General features: G+C 44.2%; 1 protein-coding gene across 7 annotated transcripts in view; it reads right to left on the bottom strand.

The window, feature by feature from the left end:
- The window catches only part of arhgap23a (Rho GTPase activating protein 23a), a 66,290-nt gene that overhangs the window by 8,245 nt on the left and 39,874 nt on the right, over nucleotides 1–18,171 (bottom strand). For 2 of the 7 annotated variants that reach the window (XM_030735068.1, XM_030735065.1), the window contains exons 2-16: nucleotides 16,683–16,886; nucleotides 13,956–13,980; nucleotides 12,780–12,872; nucleotides 11,839–11,917; nucleotides 10,939–10,999; nucleotides 7,771–9,391; nucleotides 4,381–4,536; nucleotides 3,405–3,513; nucleotides 3,267–3,309; nucleotides 2,280–2,417; nucleotides 1,892–2,200; nucleotides 1,721–1,782; nucleotides 1,365–1,483; nucleotides 725–843; nucleotides 456–608 (exon numbers count right to left, since the gene is read on the bottom strand). In XM_030735068.1, the coding sequence (XP_030590928.1) occupies nucleotides 456–608; nucleotides 725–843; nucleotides 1,365–1,483; nucleotides 1,721–1,782; nucleotides 1,892–2,200; nucleotides 2,280–2,417; nucleotides 3,267–3,309; nucleotides 3,405–3,513; nucleotides 4,381–4,536; nucleotides 7,771–9,391; nucleotides 10,939–10,999; nucleotides 11,839–11,917; nucleotides 12,780–12,872; nucleotides 13,956–13,980; nucleotides 16,683–16,886 (3,291 nt within the window). Of the gene's footprint in view, nucleotides 1–455; nucleotides 609–724; nucleotides 844–1,364; nucleotides 1,484–1,720; nucleotides 1,783–1,891; nucleotides 2,201–2,279; nucleotides 2,418–3,266; nucleotides 3,310–3,404; nucleotides 3,514–4,380; nucleotides 4,537–7,770; nucleotides 9,392–9,965; nucleotides 10,212–10,938; nucleotides 11,000–11,838; nucleotides 11,918–12,779; nucleotides 12,873–13,955; nucleotides 13,981–16,682; nucleotides 16,887–18,171 lie in introns of those variants that run through there. The other 5 variants (XM_030735066.1, XM_030735067.1, XM_030735069.1 and 2 more) reach the window with 5 other exon arrangements.

Below are 18,171 nucleotides of genomic sequence, written 5' to 3'. Positions count from 1 at the left end.
ATTATGAAGAAATTTCCTGGCAACCTTTTCAAACAAGCCATGGGAAGATTGACAGTTTGTGAATAAACTTTCTCACTGTGGAAGAATGGACTTCAAATCATTTGGAAATGCCTTTATAGCTCTTCCTGGATTGATGGGAAGGATTATCTTCCTTCTTGGCTTTGTGTTATCGCACACCTGAATGCTCCGGATTATCATTTGATTAGCAGCACCTGGCTGCCATTTACCATCTGAATTCCTGTGCAAGAAATAGGTGTGCACTTAATTGTTCATGCACTGCTTCAGAATTTTGGCTTATTTTTCGTTAAATGAATGACAGCACTGAGGTTCATCTGAGGCTGTATTTGCCTAATTGTAAGACCTGCTGAGGACCGGATGATAGGTAAACTCTTAGAATTGCAAAAGGCTGTACTTTCTTTTTCCACATTATTAAATATAAATTTGTATTTCTGCACCTCCTCTGCAGGGTTGATGTCCATGCCCTTGTTGAGCTGCTCCTGGAGCAACGACACCATGGCGTTATTCCCTGGGACTCGGTAAATGCCGGTGTATTCCAGACCCATCTCCTCCACGAGGCCACAGCAGATCTCCACAATCATTGGAACAAACTGCACAAGAAGATGGACGCAGAAACATGTAATGACAGAAATTAAGAAACCCAAAAAAACCCCCAAACAAACAGTTTTACTGCATTCAGGTGGTCACAGAGGTCATCGTGGCTAACCTTGTTATTTGTACCAGGCTGGCATTCTTCCAGCCTCACACCAAAAGCTTTGGGTCCAGCTTTCTTTGACTTCTTCATCAGGTTAATTGCCCATGGAGACTTGGGAGGGCTGCTCTCATCTGGGGGCAGATTAAACAGTAACTTAGCAACTTCCAAGTTTGACGCCTCCTTATCAAAAGGTCACAAAATAAAACCAAATCTTAAAAACACAACATATGAGAAACCAGTAGACTGCTTTAATGGGATTTTTTTGGAAAAAAAGATTAAAATATCTAAACATTTAAAAAGAGTAGTACTTACTTTGGGCAAGAGCTGCACTTTTTAGGTCAGGCTTTTGTATTGTTGCTTTGTGTTAGCATATGATTAAATGTTGAAATAATATGGACAAAAAAAGAAGAAACAACAAAGCAGTTGACTAAAGGTGCCTCCGTGAATATGAGAACTAAATGATGTTGATAAATGATGTTCACCACTTTAAGGAGTTCCAAATACACAGGTTGCAACTGTCCAGTTAACTCTTTGTTACGTAGCCTTTGTAGCTTTTTAAACATGATCCCGAGATCCATTTGAAGACAAAGTAAGTAGCAAATTTAGAGCTTCGCATTCAGCAAATAGTGCCAGCCAGTCCGCTGATACTGACCTTTGCCTTCTGGTTTCGGGGAGCGCGGTGCTCCAGCAGCATTCTCCGTCTTATTGAGCAGGAAGGGAGGCTTCATACGGGGCAACCTGGGAGATGAGTCTGGCTTGTTGGCAGTTGGACTGCAGGGGGAGACAGAGAGACAGGTGTAGGCCCAACTGATGTGGTTCATTTATGTGTCTCTGCTCATGCTTTACAAGCTTTACAAGGGGCTAATATTTATAATATAACAATTCACACTAACAAGTGTAAATTTCAGCTGCAAATTAAGTTAACCTGCATGTTTTTGGACTGTGGGAGGAGAAAATCCATGCAGGATGGGGAGAAAGGAGAGCAATATCCATGATCGGGTGACTCACCTTTGTTTTCTGTAGTCATTGAGTTTCTTATTAATGAGGGCCTGTCTGGAAAAGCCGAGCTCCTGCAACAAATGAACACACCTGCATCATGAATCTGTTAAGTTTTCACTGAAAACACATGAAAGGCACACAACTGGTGAAAATCTGGCAGGTGTAGGTGTATTCTCTGACCTCGCTGTCCGTCTTGCTGTTCTCCCTGATGACCTTTATCCAATCCAGCATGTCCTCCCGGTCCTCCGCCTGCAGCAAGTACTCACAAAAGTCTTGGGTAGTCAGTCGGAGGGCATGCTTTCGTTTGGTCTCGCTGTACGCGATGTCCACCAAGCAGCCCCGGATGCTGACTGGCTGCTCATCCTCGGCCGAACCTCCAATTGTGGCTCCGCGAAGCACCGCCTCCCTCTTGTCTTTGTAGAGGAACAGCGATTGGGAGCGAAGGACTGAAAAGACCCGCTTCCACGGACGCATGCCACTGCCTACCTTCTGTGAAGGAAAGAGGAGATGTGATATGATCCCTCTATATGCTTTCCCAACTTCATTATCTTGTAATTGGTTTGCCCACCTTGCCCTTCTCCGTGTGGATCTGTTTGTAATGCAACCATCCTTCCCGCCGTACATCGCTGTAAGTGATATTTCCCAGCTCCGAGGTGGAGTGACGCTTCGACCGAACCTCCTCTGCTGTCCCGAGGTTGTCCAGAGACTGAAACAGACAGAAAAATGTTCAGGGCATTTGTTAATTTTTCACAAACTGCTTCGGGTTTTTCATGTCCTTCAGCATTTGTTGTCTTTAAACCCGAAAATTATGACATTAGGTCTGACTTTTATGTCCCTGTAACAATCTAAAGGTATATTTATAATAAAAAAAAGGTCACTAATTTCTTGTGATTAAACCCATAAAACTACAAAAAAAAAAAAAGATATCTTTATCAGGATGTCCATACTGTGCTCTTTTGAAAATCTATTCCTTTACGGTGCTCATAATGTTCCTGTTTGTTCCAGTGGCTCCACTTTATGCTAAGATTGAAGCCACAGGATTGCCTGAGAGTTGATCATGGCTAAATCCTTCTTCTCTTCTCTCGCCTCACACAACAAAACCTGAATAAACTTTAGCTGATCCAAAATGCAGCAGCCAGACTTATAACCAGGTCTAACCTCACAGGTCTGAGCTCACTTCTCTGGCTCCCAGTCTGCCTCTGAATAGACTTTAAAAATTTTATGTCCACTTTAAACCTCATTAAGTGTCAGCTCCTTTACAGCAGCGTGTCACAGAAAAAAAGTTAAATGAGATTTGTGACTCTTTAGTTGCAAAAGGAAGAAGAGATATGAAAACACATGATAACTTTGCAATTCCATCCACCCATCCATCCATCCATCCATCCATCATCCATCATCCATCCATCCATCATCCATCCATCCATCCATCATCCATCCACCCATCCATCCATCATCCATCCACCCATCCATCATCCATCCATCCATCCATCCATCCATCCATCATCCATCCACATTGTGTCACTTTATTTGTAGTAATAAAAAGGGAGGAACTCACCCCATCTGTGAAGAAGCTCTTCACTCTTTTTGGCAGTCTCCTGCTTGAAAATGACAACAAAGGGTCATGAATATTAATAATATAAGATACAATTTCTATCTGATAAAGAGCCGGCTGTCTGAGATCGGCAGTACTTACAAGGCTCGACCGTCCTCTCTGAATGTGTTGAGTCCTTCGTCACATGACTTGGAGCGCTCGGTGGAGATGGCTAGAACATAGGAGGAACGGCGACTGGATTTAATACTGCCTGCTCAGTGAAGGATGAATGAATGAGTGGAGAGAACGAGAGAGAGAAGAAGAGAATAGAAAAAAGAGAGAGAAAAAAAAAGAAAGAATGTTGATGTAATGCCAATCACCAGAGTGGATGGTGTTGGATTAGGAGATTGGGACAATGAGGGAGGAAGCAGGAGCTGGTGGAGGAGGTCAGGGGATTTACAGGACGTGTGAATTATTGACGTGGTGGAGATGATCGGTGGGGACATCAACTAGAGGAGTGGGTTAGACTGCGTTTTCTTTGGACTGTTTGCTCACCACTGGCATGCAGGGATCATGCAGGTCTAAGTTTGTACAGTTTAAACTGCACTATGAATCAAGTTCATCTTAAAACACACAGATCTTTGGGTTTCATGCACACCTAGAAATGTGACCAAAAACACTTGTACACATTACAAGTAGTGCAATCTACAAATCCAACATGCAAACTGCTGAAAACTTCATCTTGTCAAGCCATTTTTTATTGTTTTATTCACTGAGCCCTAAAAGTGATATTTTAAAGTTCAATATTATTACTCCAAACTATTTCTGAAAGAAAGTTACTTTTTTCAGTACTATAAAATAAACATTATTAGGCTACACATTTTTTATTAGAAACAGGTTCAAAATTTCAGATATCTTTAATTTGTGTTGAGAAAATAAGACTCTCAAAACACAATAATCCACATAACGCTTCATAAGATAGAAATTACAGCAGTTAAAAGAGCTTATACTCTTATACGCTCTCTAAAATCTCATGCATGCCTCATAAATCCACGTCTGAACTAAAAGAAGAATCTCATTTTTGGCTGCATGCAGTGGCGAGGAAGGGAGGGAGGAAGGGGGCAGAGGGGGCACTCACTGCAGTCGTGTGAGAAGAGCCTAGTGAGGGGGAAGGTGAAGGTGGGGGAAGCGGGGCTGTTGACCACGGCGGGCGTTGAACTCATGCCGCTGGAGACAACGGAGGACGCCGGCACATGCCGGGCGCGCAAATCAGCACCGGGGCTGGTTGGCTCGTCTGTGGGTGGGTGGAGGGAAGGAAGGAAAGGGTGAAAGACAAGGAGAAGGTTAGGTGTTAGAGAAAAGGGTGAGAAGGGAGAAAAAAAATGGGTTAATTAGGAGAAGGAGAGGAGAGGTTTTAAGGGAGAGGAACGATGAGACACCGCAGGGAGACTTAACAAGAGAATGCATTTCACAGTTTCTTCCACCTTATCTTTAAATTTCACTCTTTCAACTGGAAACATTTACCACAATCCTTAAACACGAGGCACTTCTAGATTCCAGTGAGAAGTGCATGAAAGACAGAAACACATCTATACGATCATTTAAGAACCCACAGAAGAACCTTAAGTCACTAAAAGCTGTGGTCCTCTAACTGCAACCTGACTACAGCAAGAAAAAGTCACACAGGAACGTGATCAAATAGGCAAATAGCTTACGGATGATACAGTACCTGCGTCTTCTGCTGCCATAAGAAGAACTAGTCAGTAGCTAACAAAGAAGGGGGGTTTACGACAGTTTACTGGCTCAAGGTTTCAGTTCTTTGTGAAATCTACCCTAGCACAGACATGATCTGAAACATGCAAGAGAAAATATTACTGTCCAAAAGGTAGACAGTAGATTATTGGGCATAAATGATCTACACCTTTGCAGCATTAAAAACCCAGGAGAAATTTTATGCTGCAAAGGAAACTTAGTGTTTAAGAAGACAAAGGCACAAAGTGGTTTTACAGAGCACACGAGTTACCAGTGTTCAACAGTTTCAGGTAAAGTAAAGGGATATGAAACTGTAACACACAGAAACATTCATACACAAACACACTCACACTTCCTGACTGACTGACAGAAAGGACTATAGAGGCTGCTCTGATATTTGAATAAAGTGAGGAGAAGCTGGATTTGCCCGTGACATTTTAAACTCTCAGGACTGAGTTGCTGCAAGGCTCCAGTTTGCTCCCTGTGGAAACAGCAGAGGGCAGCACATCCTCAGTCTGCCATCCTCAACTGACCGCCACATAGTCCCTTTTAGAAAATTCCTGCATGGGTTCCATATTTAATTTTCAATTTGACCGTTTCCTTATTTTAGTAACTTTCTGTCTTTCCACAGTCCAATCTTCAAACAGCCTTTGTCTCGTTCCTTTTCTTCATTGTTGTCTTCCCACCCTCACTTTTCTATTCTTCTCTCCTGTGCATTTTAGAGGCCAACATAAGGCGGAAAACATTCCCAGTCTGGGATAAGGAATCTGCCTGTTTACAGCATGGCCCAGAAATAGCCGGGCTGTGGGTTTAACAAAGGCCGTCATTAACAGGCAGCCAGAGAATGAGCTCAGAACCATGACACAGAGACAGACCAGCAGAGGGGAGCAGCATACTGCAGTACACCGTGATGCCGCTCTACAGTACATACAGTATAGCAGGTGAGGAGTTCAGGACTCAGACTAATGCTGGGATGAAAGGTGAAGAGAGAGGAAATACTTAAATTCCTTTTAAAAATTCCATCAAAACTCTTTGGATTACTAAAAACATCATCACAAGCTCCTTTAGCTCTTCTTCCCTTAGAGAGAAGAAGCCAGCTTTCTGATATTCAATGTAAAAAAAAAAAGGTTCAGAACAAGTAAAATGAGAAAGTCAGAAATACAAAAAAGCCACTGCCTGTAAGAAAACACAGAGGGCATGGGAAGCCTCCTGCAAGCAGGACACAGGCCAGTACAGAAAGTCCATCATGTCCAAGGTCCGGCTAGTAAAGACAGCCATAGACCGAACCCCCACATAAAACCCTTCATCTAGTAGAGCAGAACAATAGCTGCATTGAAGGCGGGAGCTGTGTGTATGGGCCCCCACTGTTCCCCACAAGGACCACGACAAAAACCTCCTGGTAATTTACAGCTTAGAAAGACTCTAAGTGGGCGCAGAGTAAAATACTGCAGCATCAATATAATTTGCTGCTTCGTTTTGTATGAGCTCCTAAAACAGAGACAATATGAAACACTTCACCAAATTTACACTGGCACGGCGTGCCTTTGAGCTTGCTATCTCACGGACACCCTTGCTTTGAAGACAAGAAGAAAAACAACAGCCTATGAAATTGCATGTCCCTAAACAGCCCCAGATTATATCAGCATCTGCGTCAGTGAGAAGAAAGAAAGAAAGAAAGAAAGAAAGAAAGAAAGACTACTTCTTATCTAGCCTAGTTTCAGTTTATGGATATTAAACATGCCCTGGCCTGTCACTCTAGCTGTTTGGTTTCGTTTAATTCAGGTGAAAGTACGAGGCAAGAATATGCTCCGACAGACCGACAGAGAAGCCCAGAGATGCCTTCCCTGTTTCCTGATCGCCTGTATTTTCTCTCTATAAATGACTCTCTGGGGCAGAGCACAGCTTGGCTCAAATATCTTCAGTCATTCCGAGATGGCTCAGAGCTTCCCAGTCAGCTGATTTGAATCTATTCAGCATTAGGGCAAGTTTTCCTCCAGCTGCGAGTGGGCAATGAAGGCATGACTCGTCTCACCGGCTAACTTCATTTGCCTGTGGTTTGACTTTGACTAATGTCCATGCCAAGTGGCAGAAACTAATCTGAAGCCTACAGGGCTTTTCAGAGCAAGAAACAAGCTTGGTCATGATCACAGTCAACTCCCACTGATGGCAACATATGTAAACTATAACTGTAGAAAACAAACAGAAAAGACTGCATAGCCTGCATGGACAGAGCTATGACGTTATCATTATTACTATTAAAAACATACAGGGCACTTTTAATAGTTGCTGAGCTCCCGGCAAGCCTAAACACTGCAAAAATTAAACTCCACCAATGTGTAATTGCAAACGATCTCTCAAAACAAAAACCCAGATTCAGGAAGTCCAGACCTCCACCTCATTTCCTCAGCACAGTGAGGTGACCTTAAAGAGAGGGGGCAGCCAACAGGATTAGTGACTCCCATCACACTAATACTACAGTAAGACTGTGGGAATACCCAGAATTACCCAATGCAAACATTCACAGACAGACTGGAAACTGCGTCTAAGCAGAGCCCGGTGTCTGAATATATAGACAAGGAAATTAAAAAACACACAAATTCATATTTTCATCTGCTTTGCATTTCCTCTCAGTTAAGCTTTCACTAACATTCAATAAACACTGTGTGTAGATTACATTTTAGAGGAGATGTGATGAAATCTGAAGGTCAGTCTGTTTTTTTTTGTTAGGGAAGTAGGAGAAGGAATATAAGAGGAAGCTTGGAGGATCCCTACTTACCTATGAAGGGTATGGAGGCCAGAGAGTCATCCTCTAGTGGGAGGGGGGCAACATTGCCATTTGGTTTGCGTGGTGCTACATCTCCTGTGGAACTGGGGGCAGGGGCTGAGTCTTTGGGATCAGGAGAAAACAAAGAGGGTTCTAGCCCATCCAAAGGCAGGGGGTAATGAGGGTGACGCATCCCATGGGCATTCCTTCGCCCGGTAGGGGGTTTCTGCCTCATCACCACTTCCTGGGTCTGTGCCGTCAACTCCGCCTGCCCTTCTACTGCCCCTCGTTCCCTCTCGTGGTTTGTTGGCCTGTACGCTCTGTCCTGTGATTTGGGTGTGGCGGAGGCGAGGGGAGTTGTGGTGGAGGCAGTGGGAGGTGCTGGAGTCCCCTCTGGCGGGCTGGTTTTAGGTGCTGGGTTCCAGTTTAAGTGGGGGCCAGAGTATGAAGGGTCCCTGAAAGAATGAGCTTGCTGCAGGATGCGGCCCGTCTTGCGGTAAAAAGACGGGCTGTAGCTTCGGTAGCCCAGCGGCTGGTCGTCCATGCTCTGCCCAGGAGGAAGCCGCCTGCTCTGAGCGGCCGCCTGCTGTGCCTGGGTGTGGGGCTGCGGGTGCTGCTTAGAGTGTGGCTGTGACTGTCGGGACACTTGAGGAGCTTGTGCTGCACTAAAATGGTTCCCCTGCCTGTGGTAAACATCAGTCCTGGGGGGAGGCTGGGGAGCCTGCTGGAGCCACGAAGGCCTGTCAAACCGAGGCGAGACCAGTCCAGCTGCTGCTTGGTCCAACATCTCTAACGAGCGGCCATGGCGGTCATATTGGGCAAGTAAATTTTCAGAACGGGTTCGAGTATAGTTAGATGCAGGGTGGCCTTTACTTGGGCCCCCTTCCCAGTCTCCATAGGACCAGTAGTGCTCCCCTTGGGGTCCGGGTCCTGACTGCTGTAGTAAGAGCAAAGTGTCCTGGGAGGCGCTGTGGGGCCAGCCACCTGTGCGCTGTTGTTGCCTCCTTGATTCACTGAGCCGATCTTGAGAGTAGCTCCGATGGCGGTGTTGCATCTTGCGTCCTGAGCGATCAGGCAGCTGGCTGTAGTACCACTCAGAGAGGGCCTGCTGGCAGCGGTCGGTGCGGCTGTGGCTGACCTGGGGCTGAGATGGACTGGTCCAGGCTGAGCTGGACTTGCGTGGCTGAGCCTGTGAAGAGCTGGCACCATGGTGGTTGGGGTAGTGAACTTGTAGCGGGCTGGACAAAAGGCCTCCAGAGGAGGAAGAAGAAGAATAAGAGCGTCCCCTGATCTGGCCCTGAGGCTGCTGGCTGGTCATACCGTACTGGATCTCTTCTGTGCGGTGGGCTGGACTGCTGTGACCCACACCACCGGGCTCGCCTGCCCGCCCCTCCTGCCAGCTGGCGGGGCTGCCCACAGCAGATCGGTTGTCCAAGGGTGATGAGGGGCTGGAAGAACCTGGCCAGCGACTCCAGTTATCCAGCTGGTTCTGGCCCATGGGGGATGAGAGGGGAGCTCCAGAAAGTGGCGTGGTCTTGGAGTGTGGGTAACAGAGGGGGGGTGGCGGCGGAAGGTTTTCGGCTCCCCCAGCGTATGGTTCATTACCCGTCAGGTAGGCATCCTGGGAATATGCCTGGGGAAAGGAGGGAAGATGGATGAGACGTGAGAACACACGTGACAGGAAGTAATTTGAAATGACAAAGGTGTGCGTGCGGCAGTGACGACTTTAAATGAAGAAAAAAAAAAAAGAGCTCTTCCTGTAAACAAGTTTGACAACAACAGCGTTGCGGCGCTGTACACACAACAAGCCCAAAAGTGGAAGGATCTCTGAGTTACTTCCACCGTTCGTCCCTAGAGCCTCAGCTCTCAGCACAAACACAAACTAGCTACCAAACTGCCCGAATTCCCTCGAGGAAAAACCCACAACATTCACCGCACAGCAGCCAGCTGTAAATACGAATGGATCCACTAATGTTGTGTATATAAATGCAGAATATATACACAAACACACACTTCACTGCTTTAGGAGAATCCAAATGTAAATAACTACCTTTAAATTACCATCATTTTATGAATCAGCCACACTGCCATACTTAAAGCATTGCTTACAACTTTGACTTTGAGGAGAGCAAAAACACACTTGCTTGCAGAAACATGATAAAGCAAAGTTAAATCAGAGACAGTCTGACACGTTCTTAAAGGTTTACCTAATAGTTTAGGACGTCCAACAGAATCCAGAGCCTTTCCACAGCTTGTGTGTTAAATCTTAAGCCACACAAACAAATAGAGAAAGAAGAGCTCACTGACACCCTGAGCACGAAACCTCAGCCGCTAAAACATTCTGCACTTCATTTTGTACAACTTCCTCCTCCACAAACATCCAGGCTTTAGCTTCTTTTCTTTTCTTTGGTATTTTTTTCTGTGAGTTTTCTATCTGCTCTACCGCCTTGTTTCTGCCTCTCTCAGATCTTTCCAAACTCCCTCTCTCCTCCCTCTCATCTTACTCCACCCTGTGGGAGTGTGGAGGGAGGTGCACGGGACTGGTGAGGTCATGCTAGGAATGCAGCAAATACAGGCGAAGCAGTGAGGGGAGGAGCACGAAAACAGAGGAGGGGGTTTATAATGTTGAGGCATGACGGGATACTTGTGAGGAGAGGGCAGTTTGGGGCATATTTGGAAGCAACACTGGCGTTTCTGCATCTTTGAGAAGGATCAATTAAATCAAGTGATCTGGTTTGTGTGTGTTGACAAGTTGCTCCAGGTTAGTGGGAGGGGCATTTGATGATGCGTGTTGAATCTTGTGAAAGAGCAACCTGTGGAGCGATAAAAATGTGTTTAACAGAACATGGGTGTGTGAGCGAGCACCGTGTTGTTGGGACTTTTTTTTTTTTTTTTTTTCAAGCATAAACTTTGACAGATACCAGCGGCTTTTAATGAACGTGTGTTGTAATCTAAACACAGAGCAGAGAGTCTCTGAGTCACTCTGCAGCCATTCGAACAAAATCTCTAAATTCTTTGACAATGATGCCGTAAATCTTCACACAGACTTCTGCAGCGTCCTAAAACAATGCACGTAACGTGTGTTTGTGTGTGTGTGTGTTTGTGGGGGGGGGGGGGGGGGGGGGGGGGGGGGGGGGGGGGTGCTGGTAGTAAAATATGTGTGAAAAATCTCATACTCACACTTACCAACTGAAGCACATCTTCATCCTTTGGCATAATGGAGAGCTCCAACACACTCTCACTGCAGGGCAGATGCAACAAAAAGAGACAACAGCACGGATAAGAGGTAACGACTTCACAGCCATAATTTAAACCTGTTGCTTGCTATAATAAATACATTTAAAAAAATAAAAGTATAGGATAATCAATCAGGGCCAACAGGTAATCTAAACCAAGGTATCTTATTTATTTTATTTCTGTGTGAAATCTGATGAATTTGCATTGCATTATTTAAAAAAAATGCCAACAGGCCAAGTAAACAAGTATATTACTAAATGTGAAGTGATGTACTCGCTCCTACATTAGCTCTGGGCCTTTAGATATGATTTGGACACACCGCAATGCTCTATCAAGAAGTTATTTTCTTATCTCAGGGTGAAACAAGTCATTCCTGTTGCTACCCAGCTTGGCTTGTAGCCAGGTGGTAAGCAGGTGAGCATATACTCAAGTCAGACCACAGTGTCACATGATGCTAAACACGACCAGCTAAGTAAGTGGAAAATTGTCTCCCCTTTATGTGTCCCCGGCTCCAAAAAGTCGGGACACATTCTAGTTGTCGCTCTCTTTTAGAAGTCTGATAGTAGATCAGAAGTCACAATCCAGCCACCCTGTTGGTGCTAACAAAGATAGTTAAAAGGGATGAGCACCACTTTTTCAATCCTGGATCCACACGGTATCTGGATTTGTAACTGTGCAGAATAAATTGCTTTTGGGTACTCCTTTTAAAAATACTACTATGTAGTAAATAGTAAAATAATACTAATACTACTAGGTGTTTGTTGTCGCTACAGTAAACTGAAAAAGAAAAACTGATCAACACCTAAAAGGCCCTGAAGGGGCTGACAGACGGGGGTGTCTTACCTGTTCTGAATGAGAGCAATCACCTGTGAGTACGTCTTTCCTAGAATACTCTCTCCATTCACTTTCACCAGCCGATCCCCTGCCGAACACAGCCACATAATCATATTACACATGATTATAATACATTTGAGAACAATGAGCTTGTCAACTCTGACCTTTAAAGCAGGTGGAAATGATAACGAAACTGGGCAAGGGACAATTTCCCTCAAGGAAGACATCAAAATAATAAATCTAATGTACCACTTTTTGAATAATTGACTTTGGGGTGTCCAGTTTCAACAAAACCAAAAGCAAGACGGTAAAACTTTAATCAAATCACTTGTATTTTGAATAAGCCAGCCATACAAGCCAGACCTAATTTAGTTTTACACTTTTTTTTTAACTTTAATAAAAAGCAAAGCATGTGGTGTTCAATGTCTTATCTTTGAAAAAAAAAGTACATCAATGAAATTAAAATGGCTTTCAAGTTTTTTTTTAAACTCATGTGACTAACAACATAAAAAAAAAAAAAAAACAGGTACGTTTAGTGCAGCTCAGCTCTTTGTGAACCAAGGCCTCAAGGAAGGCGTTCAATACGCATTTGCGGTGACTTCATGCAAGCCAAAACACATACAAAATGCTTGCAGGGTGTGTGTTTGCATACATTCGAGGTAGCGTGCAACTTTGTGGATGCATCAACCTGTGTTAAACTGCGCCGTGGTTTGCTGCCCTGCTGTAGCAGAAATGCACAACAGGGAAACTTCAGATCCACTGAGCTCTCATTGTGTAATAACTCCTGTCCAGTTCTTCCCAAAAACTTGTTTTTATTGTTGGGTCAGTCTCTCTCTGCACGCTCATGTCATTGTACACCTCATATTTGCAGCATCACATGACCAGCACGCTCGCCAACAGATTTCCAATGCAAATCATGACGTTCAAACGCCTGCACACGTTCCCTTTACCTGTGCACAAGCCCGCCTGATGGGCCGGCCCCTTTTCTCTCACGTTCTTCACAAATATGGTGTCCATTGGCTCCAACTGACTTTTCTGAAACCCTGGACGACAAACAGCAAAGAAGAGGAAATGCACAGACGTATTGATGCATCGATGCAGTTATCACAAAAAGAAAAAAAAAATGTACATGTGTACACATTTTATAGATACATGTATCAATAATGCATCCATGTAGCCAGGCATGCAATAATCCAAACACTGTAAACAGCAGTCAAACAGCAGTAAAAGACTTCTAAATAAAATTACAGTACAGCAATCCACTAGTTTACATGTTAAAACAGTTTTTGCAGGCACACATATAAGTAAATTCACATGTGTAGCTACAAGGATGTGAAACTGGTATCTGGTATATTTTCTGCTCATATTTGCTTTATGATTAGTTTATGAATGCCACCTAAGAGTCCACCACAGGCTGGTGGTTTGATAAGAACTACACCCACAAATCTTTTAGAAGTACTGAGTAAATCTGTACGCTCAAACAAATCTGTTTTCCTGCTGTCGCTCTGCACCAACTAACAGTGACTGCTGACAATTTCTTTCGGTGTCCATCAGATGTTTAAAGGCATTTTTTTTTTTTTCTTTTTAAGACGAGCAAGGTGGCTAATGTGCACACATTCACCTCACGAGTGAAAGGTCCCTGGTTCAATCCCGGAAGGAGACAAAAATTGCTTGGGGGTTGTGCAGGAAAGGCATATGCTGCCAAAAAAAAAAAAAATCTGCCTAATCCTGCAGAGCTACCTGCTGTGGCGACTCCTCGTGTATAAGGGAGCAGCTGAAAGCAGCACTTGTTGAGATGTTTTATGTTAAAAATAATGAGCATCTAACTCAAAACTAATGTGATTTTTTCTTTAGGGAACATAAATGATGTGCCTCCACATTTATTTAAATAAAATTCAGTGTTCTTATTGGTAATGATTGATAAAAAAAAAAAAAGAAAAAAAAAAGGATAACCAGGGGTTTAAATGAAGGTGGAAATTAGATGTAGTACTGAATAGTGTCCTGTAGGTGGCATATAAAGGCTGCAGAGCAGATGCAACAGAGCACATCATCATTACCCCACTATAGCAAGGTTTAATTGGAGCCCTAATAAAAGACTGAAGGAAAAAAAAATAGAGACAGCTCACCCTTTCCATTACCGTTCTCCTCATCCTGCAGACAGAAAGACAGAATTACAAGAATTATTACTGTAAAATACATTTACTGTTGTCTTTGTTGTCACAAACACATCTGTTAGGACGGTCTTTGGCCGGGTTTTAAAAAGTAGTAGACGGGGGAGATCTGATAGCAAATGCTAAACTGTTCCACGTGCATAGAAAAGTCGAGATGTGATGCAAAGCAAGCTCAGTCCCTAGAGCATCACTAAAAAAAAATGTGGGACTGCCGACTGCAAATGTGGGAAAGGCTGCTAGTTCAAACGCTGAGGGAAAATTCCCTGTATACAAAGATTTGAAGGAAGGAAACTGGCTGTACCACACGGGAAATTTTGCAACCAATAATAAGAGCTTCTAACTGAATTTTTAACATTTAGACAAAACTGAGGGAAAAAACGAAGCCTATCACAGACAGGAATGCTACCAAGTGCTGATTCAGGGTTTACTTCATGTAAGAGAAATGCCTCATACATGGTGCTGTCCCCGGGGTTTCACAGTAGAAGCCCTTATGGTTTAAACACTGACATTTCAGCATTGTACAGCTGAAACTGGTTCGAGCTTTGGCCACAGGTCTCCACGTGAACGTTTTCCCAACACAAACTGGAAGAATGACTCAAATGAAATCGACTGTTTACAACTTTTCCCCCACATGCTGATGACTTCACTGACACCTTATGCCAAGCCTCCTGACACTGACCTGTTTGTTTTTATGAGTGTTTAATGTTGTACCTCCAGCACAGAAACTGACTATCAGGTTAGACAATCTGCAGGTACTCATGACATCATATGCGCAGTGAAGCAAATAAAGGTGTGGACAGTGAGAAACGTGCTGGTGAGATTTGACAGCTGCAGCTTCCTTGATCACCTACACAAACACACACACACACACACACAAACGCACACACACACACACACACTAAGCTGAGTGGACAGTTTGCGGTTGGGGCACAGTGGGCTGACTGCTGCCTGGCTTTATGGTGCGCTGAGTGGGCTCATTCCGGGGCTCTGCAGACAATGGTGGAGGGTTTAGAGGCAGAGAAAGGATAGCTGCCGACCCCCAGAATAGAACTGGGGACACTTAGCATCCAGCCAGTCCCAATTCCACCACATCCGGAAGGAGACGGTGGGCACAAGAGTCTCTGCTGGGCAGTCTATACATCTGGAAAACTGCTCATCCATTTATTTCTGCAGATACGCATGCATCCATACGCGCTCTGTTGTTCACAGGGTACATCCTATTTTGTAGTGATATAAAAACACAAAGGAATGCATCACTGTATTGCCACATTTAATTTATCTGTAACGCAGTAATGTAACACGTTATGGGTCCTAAATTCAGCACTAGGATCCCAGTTACTGATCAAATCACCATGTAGTTACTTGTGTTACAGGAATTCTTAGAAAACGATCTAAGTTCTTAGTTCAAAGGTGACAAATATGTACATTACTTGGAATTTATTGCTCAAGAGGGAACAAAATGTTGCAGCAATGTGCAAAGACTGCACAGATCATTACTCACCCGAGAACAGAATGTGCTAACACACAGCTAGTAGCTAAAGACCACAGCCTGAGATTTACACTTTATTTTCAATACTAATAATACTAACACTAATAATAAAAGATACTAGGGTGAGAATTTCTGCTTATATGTATGGCTATTGCCAGTGTTGCAATAAAGTTATGATGATAGTGAAGGATTCTGTTAGAACCACAACCCTGAAGACTTTCAGGACCTGCAGACGCCCTGAAACGAGAGTCACAGACCCTGTAAACCTCTACTAATTGGGCTCGATGAGGTTAATTTGGGAGGCTTCCACGAAGCCTCTTCAGAAAAGAACAGCGGGCTCTGTGAGTCCGATTGCCCAAAAACAACATGTGATCCTCGTCCCTTCTGAGGCAGAGGAGACAAGGACAGAACCAAGGCCAAAGGCCAGTAGTGGGCCTATTGTCCAGGGCCAGCATGGTACGGCCTGGCTGCCAGCGAGTGGTACCAGGATAAGACAACGGATCTCATTCAATCTGTGTTCCTATCTGCAGCTGCAGGATGGTGGGGTGGTATAAAAATAATAGAGGCCTTGTTTCAGCTGGCTCACCCCACCCTGGCCTCCACATCCCTCAGCTTCACATCTGGAGACGTTTGCCCCCACACCTCAAAGAGCTAAATAACCACTCAGGCTCATTTCACAACACCAGCACAAGCTTGAATTCATCAGAGACAAAAACAGGCATGTGAAACAAACAGGAGTAAAATGGAATTTGTTTGTTTGTTTTTTTTTAAAAATAATTTTCAAAATGTGAAAGTCTAAGCGGCTGTCTTTGTTTTGTCTCCAAATCTTGCGCCTCTCTTCCTTTAACAGCTTGGTTTCCTCGCCGTCTGCTGTCTCTAATCAGCCAGGCTTGTTTTCTCCCTTTGTCTTTGTGCTCATTTTGCTCAGCTCAACCTCGCTGACCCGCAGTCGTAGTATGATTGGCTTTGTCTCCGAGCTCAAATTGGCTCTCTCCTGAGTTCGGTGAGTTAACGTTAAGCCCTTCAATACTCCCTCTTAAATGCCAGCTAGGATGAAATGGAGACCATGTGTACTATAAAAACAAACACAAAGGACTTTGTGATGCTAAGCACTAACGTACAAATGGTAATTTTAAACATGATTCAACATTTTTTAACATCTTGGAAAGTCTGCAGACATCTATGGGTCTCACCTTGAGGCTGGTGTGCAGGGAGGACTCTGGAGGGTAAACGATGAAGTGGCGCAGTGTGAAACCAAAACCCTGGGAGTTCTTATGGAGAACCAGCGTCCGAGGACCCTTCCAGCCCACGCCGACCCCCTCCCTTCCCGGCCGGGTCGCCATCGGCGGCCGAGGGTTGTCACCGGCTGAGGAGAGACCATCCCTGCGCCCCTTAGCCTGTAAACACAGAGAGGGAGAGATTCAGTTAAATATCCACAGCAGTAAAAGCCATTTTCCCAGAAACTCTGAGAAAGATGAAAAGAAGACCATATAAGACCATGGAATATAGGCTTCTAACAACATTTACGGGTAACAAAATAAGACGAACGTGAATAAGGGCTGTTTTTCAGTTAAGAGCGCCACCTTTACAGATAATATAAAAACGCATGACCTGTGTGGGAATGTGTACAGCCTGTGACTGCACAGCCTTGTGAAATTAAAACAGTGGAAAATAGAGAAATGAACTGTTTAATATCAGTTCTTCCCCATTATTTGCACCAACACTACAGAAACACTGCCACTGCTAAGCCCGCCACTGCTGGATTTTTTTATTAGCAGCTTCCTTATGAAGTCCTGTACACTAGCCCTGCGTGCCACCCAGCCTCACAACAACAGTCAATAAACACACCTGAGGGGGGGGCGACGATTAGGAAGAGGCCACAGTTTAGACAACAGCGACTTTGGTCTTAATGCTAGGGAGAGAAGGTCCAGAGGGACTCAGAGTGCAGAATACAGGCAGATTTCAACACAGCTCTCTAAATATCTCATTCCTGCTGCCAAGTAAATAAGTCCGGTGAGCTTAGCTGACAGACACACGTGAGAACTATCACCTGCCTGCTGCCCCAGCGACCCACATCTGTCAGTCAAACACAATCACCTGCCCAAACAGCCAGGAGTGGGAAGGAGGAAAAGGACGAGGGAGGGAATCTACATATCAGCCCAGATCTCGAGTCTGCTGCATACATCGAGTCACTGCAAAACTTTTCTTAGTAAACTGAACTCACTACACTCTCACACGCACCCAAACTTAAATTAAAACACTATAATGAGCGGTCCTACCAAGTCAGCCCAGTCTTTCAGTCACTGTGCCGTGCTTGGATTTTGTTTAAAGCTGCAATTTTCTGCATACTGATGATAAAATAACTTAATTTGAAGAATGCACTCAGATAATGGCAAAGTTATACTCAAAAGAAAGAAAGAGAAAGCCATCTGATCTCAGCATGCTACTGATGGATACCACAGCATCACAATGCAATACACAGCAAAGAATGGCAGCTGAACATTTTTAAACAGCTCCAGAAAGACAAAATCTAAACACCTGGACAGTATTTCTCTTTGGTAAAGAGGCAAAAAAAAAAAAAGATAATTTCTGTGACAACTCAAGCAACAAAGTAGGTTTTGTAAGCTTTGGACTGCTAGTCAGAAACTGTAAGCAACTTTAAACATGCATTAAAAGTTTAAT

This window comes from Archocentrus centrarchus, chromosome 8, assembly GCF_007364275.1.
Source record: "Archocentrus centrarchus isolate MPI-CPG fArcCen1 chromosome 8, fArcCen1, whole genome shotgun sequence".
Lineage (NCBI taxonomy): Eukaryota > Metazoa > Chordata > Actinopteri > Cichliformes > Cichlidae > Archocentrus > Archocentrus centrarchus.
Note: the sequence above shows the minus strand (reverse complement) of the source record. Positions and strands in the feature narration are given on the sequence as shown.